This window comes from Lepisosteus platostomus, chromosome 11 (assembly GCF_059453375.1).
Source record: "Lepisosteus platostomus isolate fLepPlt1 chromosome 11, fLepPlt1.hap1, whole genome shotgun sequence".
Taxonomy (NCBI): Eukaryota; Metazoa; Chordata; class Actinopteri; order Semionotiformes; family Lepisosteidae; genus Lepisosteus; species Lepisosteus platostomus.
In genome coordinates, this window is record NC_142621.1 from 29945658 (window position 1) to 29964144 (window position 18487).

General features: G+C 36.9%; 1 protein-coding gene across 3 annotated transcripts in view; it reads right to left on the reverse strand.

Annotated features, from left to right (window-relative positions):
- osbpl9 (oxysterol binding protein-like 9) overlaps nt 1-18487 on the reverse strand; it is a 68264-nt gene that overhangs the window by 24030 nt on the left and 25747 nt on the right. Inside the window, exons 1-7 of one of the 3 annotated variants that reach the window (XM_088599076.1) lie at nt 16954-17197; nt 9967-10062; nt 9105-9152; nt 7237-7266; nt 7090-7140; nt 5040-5078; nt 1309-1402 (exon numbers count right to left, since the gene is read on the reverse strand). In XM_088599076.1, the coding sequence (XP_088455202.1) occupies nt 1309-1402; nt 5040-5078; nt 7090-7140; nt 7237-7266; nt 9105-9152; nt 9967-10062; nt 16954-16977 (382 nt within the window). In that variant the 5' untranslated portion in view covers nt 16978-17197. Of the gene's footprint in view, nt 1-1308; nt 1403-5039; nt 5079-7089; nt 7141-7236; nt 7267-9104; nt 9153-9966; nt 10063-16953; nt 17198-18487 lie in introns of those variants that run through there. The other 2 variants (XM_088599073.1, XM_088599074.1) reach the window with 2 other exon arrangements.

Genomic DNA, 18487 nt, shown 5'->3' on the forward strand with positions numbered 1-18487 from the left:
AATAGGCTTTAAAAAATATGGGAAAGTGATACACTACAAAATATGATTGTTATGCTGGTGAATAACTTATGTTTCCAATGCTTGGCTTATCACAATCAAAACTTTCAGTTACATGATTATTTTGACGGGATCTGTGAGTGGTTGTTTCACAAAAGCAAAACTAAAAATTATAAAAAAGTTTTATTTCCATTACATTTCTAGATATGTTTCAATGACTTGATATTCATATGCACAAGCACAAACTTTCTAGAATAAAAAACAAAAAAGATTGATCACCCTGGTTTAAAAAAAAATTGTATTAATGTATCATACATGTACAAGAAATTCTTCAATCTCTATGAATGAGAATTCAAACTGAGAGACAGAACCAGCGGGTCAGGTCAAGACCTTGTAGAAACACGTGGAAACCATATTTAATTTTAAAGAAAATGTCTGAAGCACTCAATGTTTAGTGTATTTTATGTCTCTACCTTTCAGTAGAGCTTCACTGTAAAGCCAAAACAGCCAAAAAAGTTACTTGAAAATTCAGTTTTACTCCATTGTTGTTGACTTATATTTGTCTGGGTTCCTTTTCTACTTGTCTCTTTTCACATAAAATTCACTTATTTTGTTACTACAGAGATCTCAGCTACCCCTACCAAAGTACTCAAGGGACAGCCAAGCAGAGAGATACACTTACAGTACCTACAAGAGAGAAGTACTAATGAGCTCATTATTCAACCAAGAAAGGATCTATATAATCTATTAAATAAACAAAAAAATCCACTGCCAGATTAATATTCAGTAAATGTGATTGTAAAATTGGAAAAAAAAGACACATATAAAAAATTGATAAATTACGTGCTGCTGCTCAAGATTCTGGAAACTTCCTCATTGAATAAGTCTATATTTAGTATAAACTAAATATTTAGTTATAAACTGTTAAGACAAGCCCAAATAACAACCTTGAGACATTATACTATTTATACATCACCTGTTTGACATTTAATGGGAAAACGCACTACCCTCCTTGTCAATATATCAGTCTCCCTAGTCCAGTACAGTGCTAGAAATAAAATTTAAAGAAAATAAAAATAGAAATAATTTAATAGAAATAAAAAAAGAACTGACCATATAAAAATAATTGAGATTGCTTATGCCCTCATCATGATCTTCTGTTTGGGACTGCATGTTAGTGTGAATGCAAGCTCTGATGATCTGGGCCATCCTTATTCAAAACTATTCTAATTAAAAGCACATATTTCAACATTTCAAGGATGTCAGTTGTTCCAGATTGCAGGCATGTTTGTGATCCTAAAGGTCACATACCTGTTGGAAGGGCAGTCTGAGTTGGCATGGCGCTGATTATAGATGATTCCAGAGGGTTAGGCTGGTAAATTCCATCCACGGGGTTAATAGTACTCTAGAAAATGGAAACACATGAAAAAAGGGAGACACTGTAAGAAATCACAGTACTAGAAACAGACAACGCATGATTGATGCACTGTTCTAAAAAATTAAACAGATAATTTGGTCTTAATACTACTGAGAAATATCCTGCATAACTAGAAAAAAGTTTATTGCCTAGAGCACTAATGCAGCTGGGGTGGTCTAAAACCTCATACATTTTTAACCCTATTCTCCGGGTAAAGGTTGTAGTAGCAAAAACTCTAAACAATATGCAAATAAACAAAGCTATTCATATTGATGTCACAGTTATCATCACTACAAACTGAATGTTAAGCGAATATGCTGGATAAACATTCATGACTACCAAACCCTTAATCCTAGAAATTCCCTGTAGCTTTTGGTTCCTTTGCTGTGATCCTGTCCCTATTACTTACTGAGCTTTTCAGGTTACTCATTTTGGATTAACTGCTCTGAGAGTTTAAAGGTGAGCCATTATTTTACAGAGCTGTCTACAGTATAAAAACAAAATGCTGCACACACTCTGATCACAGGTTGACCCGAAAGTGCGTACCCAAGTAAATGGAGCACATGAAAGAAGACTGAAAGCATGCATAAGAGGATATGAAACAGATCAGAAATTAAGTGCTACAAAGTAAGAACTATATAAGACAAATATGACAGCTTCTCTTTAAAGAAATGTTAATCTCTGTTATAGGCTTTTTAAACAGCTATGTAGAAATGAGAAATACAAGTTGGCATTTAGCCAGCCCCCCATTTTGAAACAAAATGAGAAATGTTTCAGGGTTGAGATTGATTTTAAGCTTAAAATGTCATTTTAGAAGTTAAGACCTACAGTTTTTTAAGGCATTTATTTGTGCTTCTTGGCACCTTTGATACCCACTCTCTGCCTGAATCTTAATGAAGCAGGAATGCTCACTCTAGAGAAAGATGCACCTTATTTTTGCATGTAAACAGAATTATATGCAACATAGTGCCAAAGCCTCTTAGGTTGCACTGCATTTCCATATTAAAAATCCTAGCATGTATCTACCAGTGAGCAGCTTTCACTATTGCCCATCGATCCTGCAACAACTCAACCCAAACAAGAAAGAGAAAAATTGTTTATGTTTTCTACCACCAAGTCTGAAGAGCCTGAATTCACAGGATAACAATTAAGCAGGTCATGGAGTACGTACTTAAGGCTCTTCTGAGAAAGACTTACTGTATATGTTTATGCTGATAAATTTTAAAAAGACTTCAAATTGTTTATAATTAAGGGAGGCAATTAAAAAGGCAAACAAAAGTTAGGATATAAACTCACAGATTTTAAACTGATCCCTTATTAAACATGTATAATGTGCTTGAATGGCCTAATTTCGAATATTGTGTACAGTTTTGGTTGCCATGATTTGAAATGATTTTGCTGCTCTGCAATAGCTCCAGAGAAGAGCAATCAACAAAGCTGAAGGAAATGAACCTTTTTGGTTTTGAACAAGGAAAACTACACATGATACTCAGAATTATTATGTGAACTGACGAAGTCAGTCAGATATATTTCTTCAGAACAAATAGTGAAACATGAACCAGAGGAAGCAAACAATGTGGAAATACATTTAAAACTAAGAAACAGTGGAAATTATTTACACAGGGGGTTGAGGAAGTATGAAACAAGCTACCTAGACTTGTGTTTGAAGCTAAGATCCCATTTTTTAGAAACAACTGGATTCCCCTTGTATGTAACATTTCTTATGTTCTTACATGTTTGTATGTCTTGTACTGGGAGAAACATAATCAGAAGAACTGTTACTGTACATCTCACATATTCATTAACCATCAAAAAAGACTACTTTTAGGAAAACAGGAAAACTATGCATGACCACAGATTTTGAAGGACACAATACTTTGCATTCACAAGATAAATGTTTTAATTCACTCATATGCCCATGATATAAAGTAGTGTTTGCAGTGACCAATATCACTAGCAGATGTGATTATGAAAAAAAAGGTATCGATAAAATATTTGAGAAAGGGAAAAATAGCTCATAGCAGTCACCCATTTCTCATTTTTATTTCCTTTTTGATACTTCAACAGTATCTGAAGCACTGCACACTTTAAATGGGATTTTTAAATATTTTCTCCAGTAGAACAAAATCCATTTACCAATTCAAGCAATACTTTGGACATTTCAAAACCAATTTTAATTTTGATTTTACATACCATGTGCCCACCGAGATGTTAACAAATGTGTAATTTACAGCAAATGTTTGATGTTAATCTTTGGTGTACTGGATCAAACAGCTGCTGCTTTTTGTGAAGACAATAACCTTGTATAAACCAGTACGTAGTTAATTATATTTTACATTTTATATAGTTTGGTTTCATGATGACAATCATATCAAAGCCTGTTAAAAATACAGTAGAAATGAGCCACTTTAACCCCCAATTATAATTCGGGGAAAGTTATTTTTAATGTTGTCTGAAAATTTACCATCTGCCTCTAAAACGACAATGATATGGATTTTTTTAAATACACCCTAAACAGGATGCCAGTCCACCTCAGGCTACTCAGATCACTCCTGCAATATTCATATTGCTTGCCAATATTTCAGTATTATTAGTAGTATAGGTTACGTTATTCCTACACCTAACTGTGCTCTGGTACACCTCTGTTTAGTATTCTTTTAAAAACGAAGGAATGATCTAGAGAAGCTAAATGAATTAAAACTAAAATGATGGGTATTAAAAAAGTTGAATACTTTTAAATATGGTACAGCTGAGGCACTTGAAACAGGTTTGATCGCTGTTTTAATAATAGGAGCTAGAATACTGGGGCAGTCTTGTGATTAGTGCACAAAAACCGGAAAGCAGTGTGATGCAGCGTGTTAGAGCAAAGTAAGGTACACTGTTCATAGCGAAGATATGGTGTTGCAAAATTCTTGATTAGTTAAAAGCAGAAGGTTTGAATTTCAGCACTTAAGCAACTCCAAAGGTTAAATTAGCAATGCAACTCACATCCCATAAGTAGCGATTAGGCACTATGCCTAATTTTTAGCTTTTTTCATTTTGTTTTCAGATTTGTTTTCTGATGACACAGCAGATTTGATATCACAGACTACAAGCTTCTGTGACTTGCTGGAATATAGAAATCATCTAACAAACAAATATGCATAATATGCACAGGTTTCTTACAGTTCAGGGTATGTAGGTGGCTATTTAGCCAACCAAGCTGCCAGAATGCGAGATAAAATAGTCCAGTGCTCGTTAAAAAGAAAAATGCGATGCTGTCCACATTAGAAAATAAACAGAATGACGGGAGAATAAACTTGCTGCATCTAGAAGGCAAGGAAGACTGCAGATTGGACAAAGATGGACAAACCATTTCTTGCAGTTGTTACAGGGGAAACCTGAACCTGAAATGTAAGGCACTTCAAGGAAAACAAGGAAACAGTATAAGCCCAGTGAATGAGAGAAGGGAGACAACAGAAGAGAAATGTCAGAAGAAAATAGAAGAGGGTCAGCATTACAAATAGCAAAAAAAGACATGCCCTCTATTATAGTTGATTGATTTGGTTCATTTTTCAAATTAGTTGGGGAAAAAAAAGAGGAGAGAGGTCTTTATTTTTAGCGTTTAGGTAATATCAAGACTTACTATCAGTCCGTTTGCGTGCTGCTGTTCGTTACTTTGATCCTTAAAATTTTGAAAAGAAAACATTATTTTAAGCAATATATCCAGCTTCACATGTTAGATGAGACCTGAGATGTATGCAAAACAAAGCTCATGTTGTTCTGATTATGAAAGGATAAATGACAGAGTGGGTTAATTATTTAATTCATTAAATCTGAACAGAAATTTCACAGGTCACAGATAAAAGGTCGTTTGAATCCCAGGATTTAGACCAGGGAACACTCAACCAGAAGCATAACCGTAGTAGGCAAGTGTCCTGTAATGCACAATCTTGAAATATGTAAATTTGACTCTTATCAGTGGACTCTACACGGTACGTTTAACATGTTTACCCTAGTAAGGTCACTTTCATGGAAAAGGTTAGAGTCCTTGAAACTGATAAAATGTAAGGCACAGTAAGAAAAGAACAACACTTAGGGATAGATCACATCGCACAAAACAACTAGTGCTAATACCTGGATTCAGAATTAAAAAACAGAAGTATTTCTGTAAAAAAGGGCGTTGTATTAAATACTTACCGTCTACTATCCCCGACGATGTGAGAAATTTAAATAATAGCATGTGCCCGATTCTCTTTTTTTCACGTAAGAAAGACAGAAACATGACAGATTTCCTACGAAAGGCTTTGGGAACTTCTCTTAGGGACTTTTAAAAACAAAAACTTTTAAAGGGTTGAGGTCAACATCCCTATAGTGTTAGTCCTTTACAAACGCAAGACTAAAACCAAAAAGGGGATGTGGGAATTTTGCTGCATTTGGGGGTAGACCTGAGGCAAAAAGTCTATTACATCAAACTTGTTTTCCTATTAAAAATGAACTGGTCCTTCAATATTCCACAGAATAATAATTCTAAGCAAAGGCAAGAGGGATACGTCCAGCAGCCACAGAGAAAGGAGGGCTGCATGATGATTAAATTGAGCCAGAGTGTCAGAGACAATAGCAATAATTAAGTCTGAAAAGTGAATTTTAGAACAAATTTCTATCGCAATATAATTTAGAAACAACAGTTTAGAAAAACAGAAAAAACAGTTCAAACACAGATTTGTTGCTGATTCAGTGAGGGTTAGTTTTGATACAATCATAAGTCTAAATATAATTTTTTTCTTATCTGTTCCATTTCATTAAAATAACAAATGAATTATAAAGGTCTTGTATCAGTAAATATGCTATCGCAGATCTATATGACAAGCAAAATTATTTCTGCAGTACAGTTTCTAGAAATTTCTAGACAGAAACTGAAGTGAAAAGTTAAGTATAAAATTATATTTCCTACTGCTCCACTGGTGGTGTTTTTATTATTTTAAAAACATCCTACGGTTATCCTTACTTAATACAACAAAGTTTCTTACTTTGCCAAAGAATGGCCAAAGAAACATTTGTGGAGCACAATTATCCTACAGATCTTAAGAGGCTGAGATAATCACCTCAACTTGATTAGTATTAAGCACTTTGGAGTATTTTCTGTTTTATTTTCTATAAGAAAAAAATCACAAATGATAGGTTTTTATTGACTTTAAAAATCTTCATAATCTGTTCTATGTAACTGATTTGTCAGAATAGTATGCCTCCTTTTCATGTGACACTGAGACACCAGATTTTATCTGCCCTATTTCCATTAAAGCTGACTTCTTGGAATCAATGTTGGGTTCTAGGCTGACTCGAAAATTATTTCCTTATGCTAAAATAATAATACAAGCAAAGGCTGTTTTATCTGTTTAATAAATCATGTTGAAAATACTCTGACATTAAATATTATTTCTGGATTACTTCATTCTGGATTTATATTTTTGTCTTTTTCATGAAGTTGTAATAATACCCTCAAAATAAATGTATTTTGGCTTCAATATAGACCTGTTTCTCAGGAGAGAATCTGATATACTTAAAAAAAACATCCTCCTCAAATCCAAGAAAACAGTCAGTTTTCAGGAAATACAGTTTTAAAGACACTTTTGGAGGCGATATTAATTTTGGGATTTTCTAAAAAAAAATATTCTAGGACTTTAGAAAAGGATTACCTTGGCAATCTGCAGCAATACTATACAATGCTTGATGGATTCTACCATACTCTGAAAAATAAAACAAAAATGTGTGTTAGTTAAAACAGAAGACTTCTAAAACTGCATCTAAGGGTTGAATCTGGTAGAAACAATTCATATACTCACACAAGTTGTTTCCTTGAGGTTTTCAATTTTCTGTAAAATAAAAACGATGGTGAACAAAAGCTGAACAAAAACTGCTTCCTCAATAACTGCTAAAAATGTTAATTTAAAGGAATGTTTGTCATGTTCAAATGAGGTCAACAAGTATGTAAACAACACCAAAGAGAATATACACATTCTTACATTTATATATGTATTATAGTTTGTGTTCTTTTTATTCTGTAATATGAGCTATCTTTACTAGAAAAACACATAGGATGTTTAAAGTAAAAATGTAAGATCTGATGTTGGAAAGTTCACTATAATCACAAAAAAGTGACAAGACGTAAGCTCAAGGAGAAACACCTCTTCATAGACCTTAACTGGCATTCTTTCCTGAATTGAAGGGGGTAAGGGAACTATACCCAGGATGGAATCCACACCACTTTAGACAAAACCAGAGACACCAAATCACCCTATAAAGTCCTAATGAAGATTAAACAGGTCCTTCATACAAGTTAATTAGCCTTTATTAGGACTGCATTTCAATTCTGAGACACTGAAATGAAATAACCAGTAGTGTGGGAGAATGAATGTCCATAATTCTTCAATGATCTAACACTGATATCCATAGGAAATATGTACACCTTAGCGGCTAGTTTGATGATTGCTGGATTTGTAACAATGACAATGAGTCAGCTGCTACATGTATGTGCTCTTACACACAGCAGTCACCACAATTTGATCTGATTCACTTATGGAGTCCACATTTTAGATACTTATCCACACAGATATTTCTCTCAGGACTAAATGCTTTATCACTGATCGTATGCCTGCTATCTTCTTAACTGTTATTGGAACACTGATCCAGACAAGAGTCATATAGCTGTTATACAGCTAAGACTTTTGTTTTTTTTTTTGACAGATTTATGATGTTTAATACTTCTACAGCAGTTTCAGTGCATAGCATCAGAATAATGAAGTATCAGTAGTACCAGTTACATAGTATTAAGAAGTTTTAGTATAAGCAGTATAAAGTAGTTTCATTGCATAATATCAGTAGTATTGGTAAAATGTATGGCATTCAAATTTTACCCAGTTTTCTTCTGATTTCAGCTTAAATTCAGGCTGTGATCACTGACAGGGCTAAAGGTAAGCCACCTAATATTCTAACTAATTTATTTCTCAGCTTAGCCAAGCAGCAAACAAGACAGGCTTTGGCACATGTTGTTACCCAGTGACACAGACATCTCTCCCACGCAGATTCTGAGACCAGACCTCAAATAACTGATGTATTTGATACATTTAACTGTACAAAGATTAAATAAATGTTTGCAGTGTGATGAATGTGTAATGATCCAGATAGAGACAACTCTGGCAGCTTTATTTAGTAACTCTAGTGAGAATCTGATCAACAATTTGGCAGTTAATGTTTTAAAAGCCTTTAGGCAGGTTAAATGAACCTACATCATCAGAGTGAACCAGAGGACACAGTGCATACAATGCAGAGTGCAATGAACAAAAAGCGCTTGAGAAATGTCACTTTCACAATTGGTAAAAAATGAATCTTCGATTTTCTGTACTGAGCAGCCAAAAGAGGAATCCAATCACATATTTAATTTTAAGATGGCAGCAGTAAGAACAGGTTTCAGTGTGGATATCTTTTCATCTCAGCCATAGTAATCAAATTAGTGATACCTACTTTTAAAAAATAACTTTAAAAAAGACTTTTCAAATCTACACTGTACATTATCTGAATGAGGAAGATGAATGGCATTGTAATCATAACCTCCTTTATAATTCTACCTTGTAAACTGATGGCTTTGGAGAGCTTTCTAACTGATGTCAACAACAAATGCACCACAAATTAATCAAAATTAGTCAAAACTTACTCTGCGTGATTCATCTTCTTTGCAGTCCTTGATTTTTTCATCAAAATGCTGAAAACAATTAAATAAATGTTTAGGACCTATACTTACAGCAGGATCTAGACTTTACACCATTCTTGACACACTGGACACCAGTGGGTTGTCTTCATGTAAGCCACTGGCATTCAAGATAACTTCTGCACTGCATTTTACAGGGACAGTGTAGTCAAATGATTATCTATCTGCCCCAGAATCTACTGCAAACCTGTGACGAAACAATACATTAAGTATAGGTGATGCAAGAAGCAGCTGTGGAGAACAAGGAGGTGGGCACTGCTCAGCCATGGTGCACTTAGGATCCTCCGTCAGAGGAACTGGGGATTCCAGGGTGTCTATACTATATACAGTACAAACAGTCTACACTCTTACCCTGGTCAAGTGAGCAATGTACCACTGATGTCAGATCTTGATTTTGTTAGTAGTAAGCAAAAAAATAATCCTGTTTTTAAAAACACCAGAATTTTGGCATGATCTTCCTGCAAACACCATGTAAACAGAATTTTCGCATCAAAATTAAAACCAGTGCTATACCTTGTTTGCACTGAAAATGTAAAATAAATAAAACAGAAAAGGGTTCTGCCTATATCATCAGTTTTGATGAAGAACAGAGGTGATAAGGAAAATTGCACAAAACCTCTATTCTTGCTCAACAAACACATCAGTGTTGGAAAAGCTTATCATCAGATACTTATGTACAAACTGGCATCTGCCTCGACAAATTAAAAACAACCATTCAAATGGCAAGAATCACAATTCAAAGGTACAAAGCAAAAACTTCACTGAGCAACAAAGGGTGTATCAAATGAGTCTGCATCATAGTGCTTACTTTTAATTGGTCAATCAATATCTGCAGGTAGGCATCTGCTTCTGCCAGCTTCTTGTCAAAATCCTGAACACTGGGAACAAGCCCTGTTTCAGCCTCCTGCAAAGCAAACAGAAGTGTGTGTTAAACCCTGTCCTAACTATTGACTCAGTCTCCAAAGTAATTTTGTTCAAGTTGACGAGCAATCCTTCATCTACACAACATACTTGAATTTGAAGGTCTCCCCTGCAAACTGAGTTTTTGCACATTAAAACAGCCACCCTGTAGTAAACGCTCCCACCTGATTATTTATGTACATAATAATAACAGTGAAACAACACTCTGAATGTACTTAACTTCTATAGATTCAGTACAGTGCTTCCAGTACTATTAGTAACTTATAACGCCATTGGTAACAGACAATAAAACAGTTTTGTGGTCTCAGCAATACATGTCTAGTTCTACCAGTCAATCTTCAGAGATTTACCTAAACCAACAGTTTTTATGGCTGAACCTGACAGAATCCTTCAATTCTTCATGAACCTTCAGATGTGAGATCCTGTCCTGCCTTGTGCGCACCCCAACAGTGACCAGTAACTATAACTTGAATTCACATATATTGTCCAAATTTGCCTAGTGCATTGCTGCAAACATTTATGTTTATTAAACAATTGACAATATATCCAAACATCCAGCATCAGAAAGGGTATTAATCCTGACAAGGGTCACAGCAACCTGGACCCTGTTTTGGAAGCATACGGCACCCAGGAATTAAGAGATATCTAGTTAACTGAGTCAGGATGTCTTTGGAAGGTAGGAGGAAACCAAAGCACTTGATGAAATCCCATGCAGATCTGAGGAGAACAGCTGTACCATATACTGTAAAAGGATCCACGTTTCAGAATCTAGATCAGGACTAAGGAACTGAGAGATGTGATGCAGCAGCTCCAGCCACTGTGACAGTGTACTGCCAATTAAATACTTAACAAAGAAATAAGGACTTTTGGGAAGTGTGACAACAAAATTGCAAAAGGGAAATGGCTAGCAATGGTAGCACACAGGAAACAGATATTTTACAGCCTGCCTTCTCTTACAGAAGCAGTATGCAGAGCCAAAGGATTCTGTTGCTGCAATACTGTGTTGTATAGGTACTACTGTATAACAATATTGTATAGTAATATTTATAGGTAGCAAAGCCAGCTGAATGGCAATGTGCAATAGCTTTGCTCCAGTTCAAATCCTAGAGACCTTGTGTTTTTGCAGTGCTTAGATTGATCACCGTTCATCCATGCATGTATCCATTTCTGATGCAAGATCTTACAATACAGCAAAAAACACAAACGTGAACACTAGACTGTCAATTAATTTATACAACACAAACATTTACCTTGTTTCTGTTTTTGTCATCAATTATACAGCCTACCTGAGCTAGACAAAGAAAATAGATATTCACTGCTAAAATGTTTAATTGAAAACCAGTCATCTAAATTGGCCCCTGGACATGCTAAGCTAAACTATGTTTAGCATGTGTTTATGGTTAATTATGGCTTAACAAATTAACTTTGTTTCTCTTTTTCTGAATCTCTTTCCTTCATTTAAAGATAACAAACTGCTAAATAGTATATTTTCAGATGATAGTCACCTCGCACATCATTCCACCCTGAGCAAAACAATAATAAACACTGCAGAATCTCCAACTGGCACCGAGCCAGGACCTGAGCTGAGGGCAGACAGACATTTTAAAACAGATATTGGAGGATAAAGAATTAGAGGAATTAATCTTGAACAAGCTTGCAGAAAACAGCATGTTCCCTCCCTCGGCTTGAAGGCTACAAACAAAAACAGCAAAGATCTGCATACAGGTACACTTCAGAAACACATTACAATATAGCTCAGCAAATGACAGAAATGTACAGTTCCAGAGTTTCTGACCAAATTATTTGAGAACAATTCTAATCTCATTGCTAAAGGGAACACCAAGAGAATAAGGAATGGCACAAAGCTCCCAAATCTTATTGCCCATAATGGATGCCTAGTAGAATTGCTAATCGAAATCCAATGATTCGGCACCGACTGAACCAACTACAAGATCTCATGTAGCATCACTGGGGCACAACACTAGTATTATAATGGTGACTTGTGTTCACTAAAAGCTCCTCCCTGTTAGTGTAAACACATGATTTTCATGGTTCAGTTGTGTTTCAGAAACTCATCCCCATCTAAATATTTACATTATGACAGGTTTTCAATTTCTAAAGAAGACTGTACTGTATCCTATTTTATGGAATTAAAGTAGCTTGTTTAACTGTTCCAGGATACTGCTGTTAGTACACTACTGCATGTGGAACTAGCACACTTTTAAATGAAATGATGGTCAGGCATTAAATTGTAAACGTCCTTGTCCAAGATAGTAACACAATAAGAGAATAACTACTGAAGCTCAATTTGCATCATGGCAAGAGTCAGAAAAAAAGAAAAAAATACAGAGCAAAGTTGCTGTAATGGATATGAATGCCTTAGGTCTGCGTTGCACAGCCAAAGTCTAAAGTTCTCCACCACTCTAGGATTGGTAGATAATGCTAGACTGACATCTAACTGGGCCACAGACTTAAAAACAGCATGTGGTAACTTAGTGTGGCTCCCTTATGATAACACAATGATAACATTTCTTTCACCTAAGTAAAAGTTCTATCAAAGAATGATCAACTCTCAGAATTTGGCAATGGCAAATACTGCCTCCCTTGAATATGCATTTAATGATCTTTTTATCTGTAAGTTAAGGACTACTGTATTACAACAACATAGATAATGAATATTCAGCCCTGTGAGTTCATGTGCCTCAGGAATCAGGCCTAAATGTCATGTCTGCTGGCTGCACTGCCCAGCTGTGAGAAGGGCTGCAGGCAGCCAATTACTCTGTCAAACAGAACACAGCCACCGTCTATATGGTTTTCCCAGCAATCCTTCAATATCCAACTGTTGACGTGTCTGACTACATGCTCACAGCTGAGGCAGGGTGAACATGACTGCAGTCCACAGCTGCACCATAGGAAGCTTAAAGAAAGAACAAAACCCTAAACTATAAAGAGCTTCAACACAATACCACTACAACAAAATCACTGCCACAAAAAGGTGGAAGCACAGATACAACTGCATCTGGTAGCTTTGACAGTAATACAGAAGGCTAATATTTATGCTATTGGTGCAGGACAATTTTCTCATGAAGAGAAAAGGTGACAGTCTGTCTAGTTTAACATGGCAGAGTGTGGGGAATAAAGCTTGATAAATGGACTTGATGGCTGATATCATGCCACCAGAAAGTATTCCAGTACTGTCTGGCAGCAAAAACAACAGATGCCTTGGGGATTTAATGTATTAAATGTAGAAATAGACTATTCATTCATCCATCTTCTAACGGCTTCATCAGATTCGGGATGGGGTGGAGTGGGAGCCTGTCCTAACAAGCAATGGGCTTACACCTTATGCCAGCAGCCATATCACCCTGCAACTCACAACTGGCAACCTAAGCAGGTGTGAGCCTGGTCAGTACCTGGATGGGAGACCGCCTGGGAAAAACTAAGGTTGCTGCTGGAAGAGGTGTTAGTGGGGCCAGCGGGGGGCGCTCACCCTGCGGTCCATGTGGGTCCTAATGCCCCAGTATAGTGACGGGGACACTATACTGTAAACAGGCGCCGTCCTTCGGATGAGACGTAAAACCGAGGTCCTGACTCTCTGTGGTCATAAAAAATCCCAGGGCGCTTCTCGAAAAGAGTAGGGGTGTAACCCCGGTGTCCTGGCCAAATTTCCAATTGGCCCTTACTAATCATGGCCTCCTAATAATCCCCCTCTATGAATTGGCTACATTACTCTGCTCTCCTCCCCACTGATAGCTGATGTGTGGTGAGCGTTCTGGCGCACTATGGCTGCCGTCGCATCATCCAGGTGGATGCTGCACATTGGTGGTGGTGGAGGGGAGTCCCCATTACCTGTAAAGCGCTTTGAGTGGAGTGTCCAGAAAAGCGCTATATAAGTGTAAGCAATTATTATTATTATTATTACACCAGTCCATCGCAGGTCACACACTGATACACACAGCAACATAAGAGCCAAGTTCAACAGAAAACAATTAGTCCAACCCCTGGACTGTGGGAAGAAACTGGAGCACCTGGCGAGAATGGACAAAAATATAAAAAACCCATGCAGATAGCGCCCCAGGTCCGGAACGGAAACAGGGCCCCAATGCTGCAAGGCAGCAATGTTAACTACTGCATCACTGTGCCACCTGGCAACACACTACAAAGACCCAAATTACACAAGATAAAAAAGTCTATCAGCTGCCACTACAGTGAAACTTTCAGAGGACCACTTAAAAGGTTATTAGGTGGTCAACACCTGCTTTCCTAAGAACTCAATCCTAAACATTTATAAGATTTTCAATACAATATATATTGGACTAAACCAACGGCAGGAATAAAATTTGAATACTATCAGGCTGCAGACCTTTAGGGATTTTCCTCTTTGGGTATCAAACAGGAAATCTAGCAAAGATTCAAAATCTTCTAAAGCTTTTCCACCTTCCAAGTGCTTTTTTTCTCCCAATAATCATTCCACTTGTAGACTTGTAGAAAGGTGCAAGGTGGTTGAAGCTGATACCTTGGCGTCCCTCACAAAACAGCTGGACCAGATCCTCAGATCAATAAGGCATTAACTACCAAACGGGCCAGATTGGCCAAATGACCTCTTCTCATTTGTGAACATTTCTAATGTTCTTATGCCCAATGATAATAATACCAAGACTACAGATCTCACTCATTCTGAAATGAAAAATAATTAAGTTAAGGGGGCTCTGTACAGTGCAACTGAAGGAAGGTTATAACAAAAACATTTGAATGGTTAACTATAATTTTCAAGCTCATTCTTTATAATTTTCAAGCTCACTTTTCAGCAAGACGACCTCTAATTACAGAACAGAGCCTAACAGTTAAAACAAGAAACGGTATCTCACATTATTTCTTGTTTCTGAGTTTTTGGAAAACTTCCCCACATGCCAACGACTATAGCACAGTGCTGAAAAAAAGAGGTTCTGAAGTTTGTTTTCAAGAAAACTAAGTGCTATAATTAGCGTTAATGCATAAAACTTCCTAAGAGGGTTTTTATATGTTGATTTGCCATACCATTAACTTTGATTTTCCATTTCCATGCCAGAATGACTGAGATGCACGATTCTGAAATTGTCTATTATAAAATTAGCACTACAGGTCATGCCTACCCACTTTGGAAAAGGGAAGTCCCTAGTCTGTCTTTTTCTTTAAGTCTGTCTCAGTCTGTGCAAATTTATTAATCCATCCATTTTAGCTGCTTAGTCCAATCTCAGGGTCCCGGTGGCCACAGGCACAAGGCAGGGTGCAACCGGGACACCCATCCATTGCAGGACAGACAGACACAGACATACACACACTCACACCAGGGCCAGTTTTCCCAGAAGCCAATTAACCTATGTATGTCTTCGGACTGTGGGAGGAAACCGGAGCACCTGCAAACTCCATGGGGAGAACACAGCAGCCCAGGTCTGGAATTGAACCTGGGGCCCCAGCAACTGCAAGGCAGTAATGATAAAACTACGCCGTTGTCCCATCCATTATACGTGTAATCTTCCACCACAGTGTGCTTTTCTGCTAACCAACACAATTAACCTTCCTTCTTAACCTGAGCTATTTAAGTAATTTGCTGTAATAGCAGGGATGTGTGCATGCTTTTAAATTATAAACACACAAAAAAAAACTTTTTAACAACAGCAAATGCTTTCTAAGTTATTAACTCAAAGCTGGCAACGGATGGCATTCAAGACCATAAGCATTTTCAAGAATTACAAAACCACCACAATGTGTGCCATTTACAGTTCACAAAGCAAAGCAAAAAATCTTAACAGAGAAAAAAGAAGCACTGATGAAGGTCTCTGGTAGAACCTTCAGCTTTCCTCGCTACAACAGAACGAGAATTTTCTATACTGCAGGGTATGAGTTTTTTCTTTTCTCAAACTTATTTCTAAATATTTTACAATGATTATTTTACAAACTAAACCAGCAAACAAAGCCCTGAACAGGATGTCACAAAGCTGAAGGCACTCCTCCAGCTGCAGCTGGGTAATACTGACTTCCTTCAGACTTTAGTAAAGGAATCAAGTGATCATCCATCCACTGCATTTAGCAGGATTGTTCATGGCTGCTCAACAGAAAGCCATTAGAAAATAAGAATATAGAAAAGTTACAAGTGAGAGGAGGTCATTCGGTCCATTTAACCCATTTATCATGAGCTGACTGCTTTGAACACCTTACCCATTTCTTGAAGAAAGCTAGGATATCAGTTTGAACATGACACGTTAAAAACTGACTCCTGTTCCCATACTGCATAGTTCTCTTATTTCATATCTTCTCTATATGCTTATTAACACACACACATTAGGTATGAGAAATCAAGTATCTGAAAAACCCTTTTCATAAAAAGACAATAACAGCCTCTCGCATTGTCTAGAAAATGATTTTGCAATAAAATGGAGAAAGAAGATAAACTGGAGACATGGCAGGAAACCTGAGACGCTACTGGTTTTAAAATGTACTTGTTTTAAAAAGGTCTAAAGTACTCTAACCCCCCCCACCCAACACATTACACCACACCCAACTCACACAGCCTTGAAAACGGCCGAAGAGTTTAAGTACCAGAACCAGTTCTAGGCCCTTGGCCTGTTTTAATACAGGCATTTTCCCTCTCCATGCAATATTTCCGCCTCAGCAAATCAGCTGATAAACCCACAACATACAAGCATGCAGCTTCAGCAAATGTCCCAATCTGTTCTATAAAGCCTGTCCCTTACAGTTGTTCTAGCTCTCCCTGCTACCCCAGTCTAAATAAAATCTAATAACTTCAATCTTACCCCTGCTTCCTACATTGGTCCCCACACACACCAGAACGACAGCCCTGTCTCTTTAATATTTCCAGTAATATAGTACTTACAACACACAAATCTTTCAGTGACATGCCTCAGCAGGCATTGCAGGCCTGATTAGAATCGTGTTTCCCTTCTGACCCAACAGCAAAGCACAACTTTTCCTTTCTCGACAGATTACGACTAATCCAATCATTTGCAATCTGTATACGGAGAAATTTAAAGAAAAATCCACACACAGAAAACTGTAATCCAGGACCCTGCCCGAGAAGAAGCGGAGACTTCCTTAAAAAAAGAAAAGCATTGCCCTCAGAAAGCGACACACATCAACAACTGCTCTCATTGGATAAGGAGGCCAGACAGATGAGTAACAGCTAAAACAAGCTCTGCTCTGATTTGCTTTTGGTCACATGCTTTCCCCACCTCATGTAGTGGATTTTCTGAAAGATACATGTACTCACAGTTGTGCAGAATGAAAGAGAGACAGAGAAAGAGGGCTTGCTTATACATGCAACAGAATTAGCAAGCAGATCAGTGAATAAACACCTTATGCATAATCAAGTAAGGAATGTAATCGCACAGTTAAAAGGAATCAGTGTGCCATCATCAAATGCCTTCTTGTTAGCAAATCATTAAACAACTCACTCACATTCTGACTCACTTCCTCCTATTCTCAATATTCCGTGATGAACTCCTCACCCTGTCTTCCTATGAGACAAACAAGGGGCTGGGCTGTTCTATCTGCACACAGTGACTCAGCGCAGAATGAAAATGTTCATAATAAGATGAAGTTTACAGCAACCCCTTTTAAACTTCTCACACTTCTCAGCTCTGTGCAAGTTCCAAGAAAGAAAGAGAGGCACATTCGTAACAAAATATTTCCACTAATTAAACTTGCTAAAAGAGGGTTAAGAGCTATTTGGCACAAGCAAATTCAGCACTAACAAAAAGAAAACAAATCAGATTTATCTTTAAGGTACATAAAATAGCATCTGAAAGATGGTTGGATTATATTTCTCTTTAACTGTATAATCTTTATCATCTCTTGGAAATGTGCTCTGACATACAGATATGTGAGATACACAGAGATATGAAAATAACATATCTCACATAATGTAAGAAATATCTTTAAAATAATTGTCCAACAAATTTTTGACAGAATGTGAAACTGCCATTTCTATGCTGAAGGAACATTTCTTAAAATAAAAGACTTTCCTCTATGATTCTGAGACCTAAGCATTATAAAATTAATAAGAAGGCACCAAATACTAAATGATTCAGAACCATATCTGAAAGAGGCATTTATGGTACACTCCTAATCTGCAAATTTTTCTTACACAAGTTTTGTAATGCAGATAGGAAGGAAACTGTACAGAAAACAATTTCTGTGGCACTTAAGAACAAAACAGTTCTCTATGAAAATTGGGGATTAAAAGTAACAAGCAAAATGCAGTTTAGCTGGGCAGTGATACTGCATTTCTTTGCCTTTACCGTTTGCCTTTTCTACTGTCTTTCTTTGTCAGCTGTTTAACCTCGTCTATGAATGATCTTGTCCTGATAATTGATTAGATTCAAATGTTTAGCTACCCTGAAAACAAATCT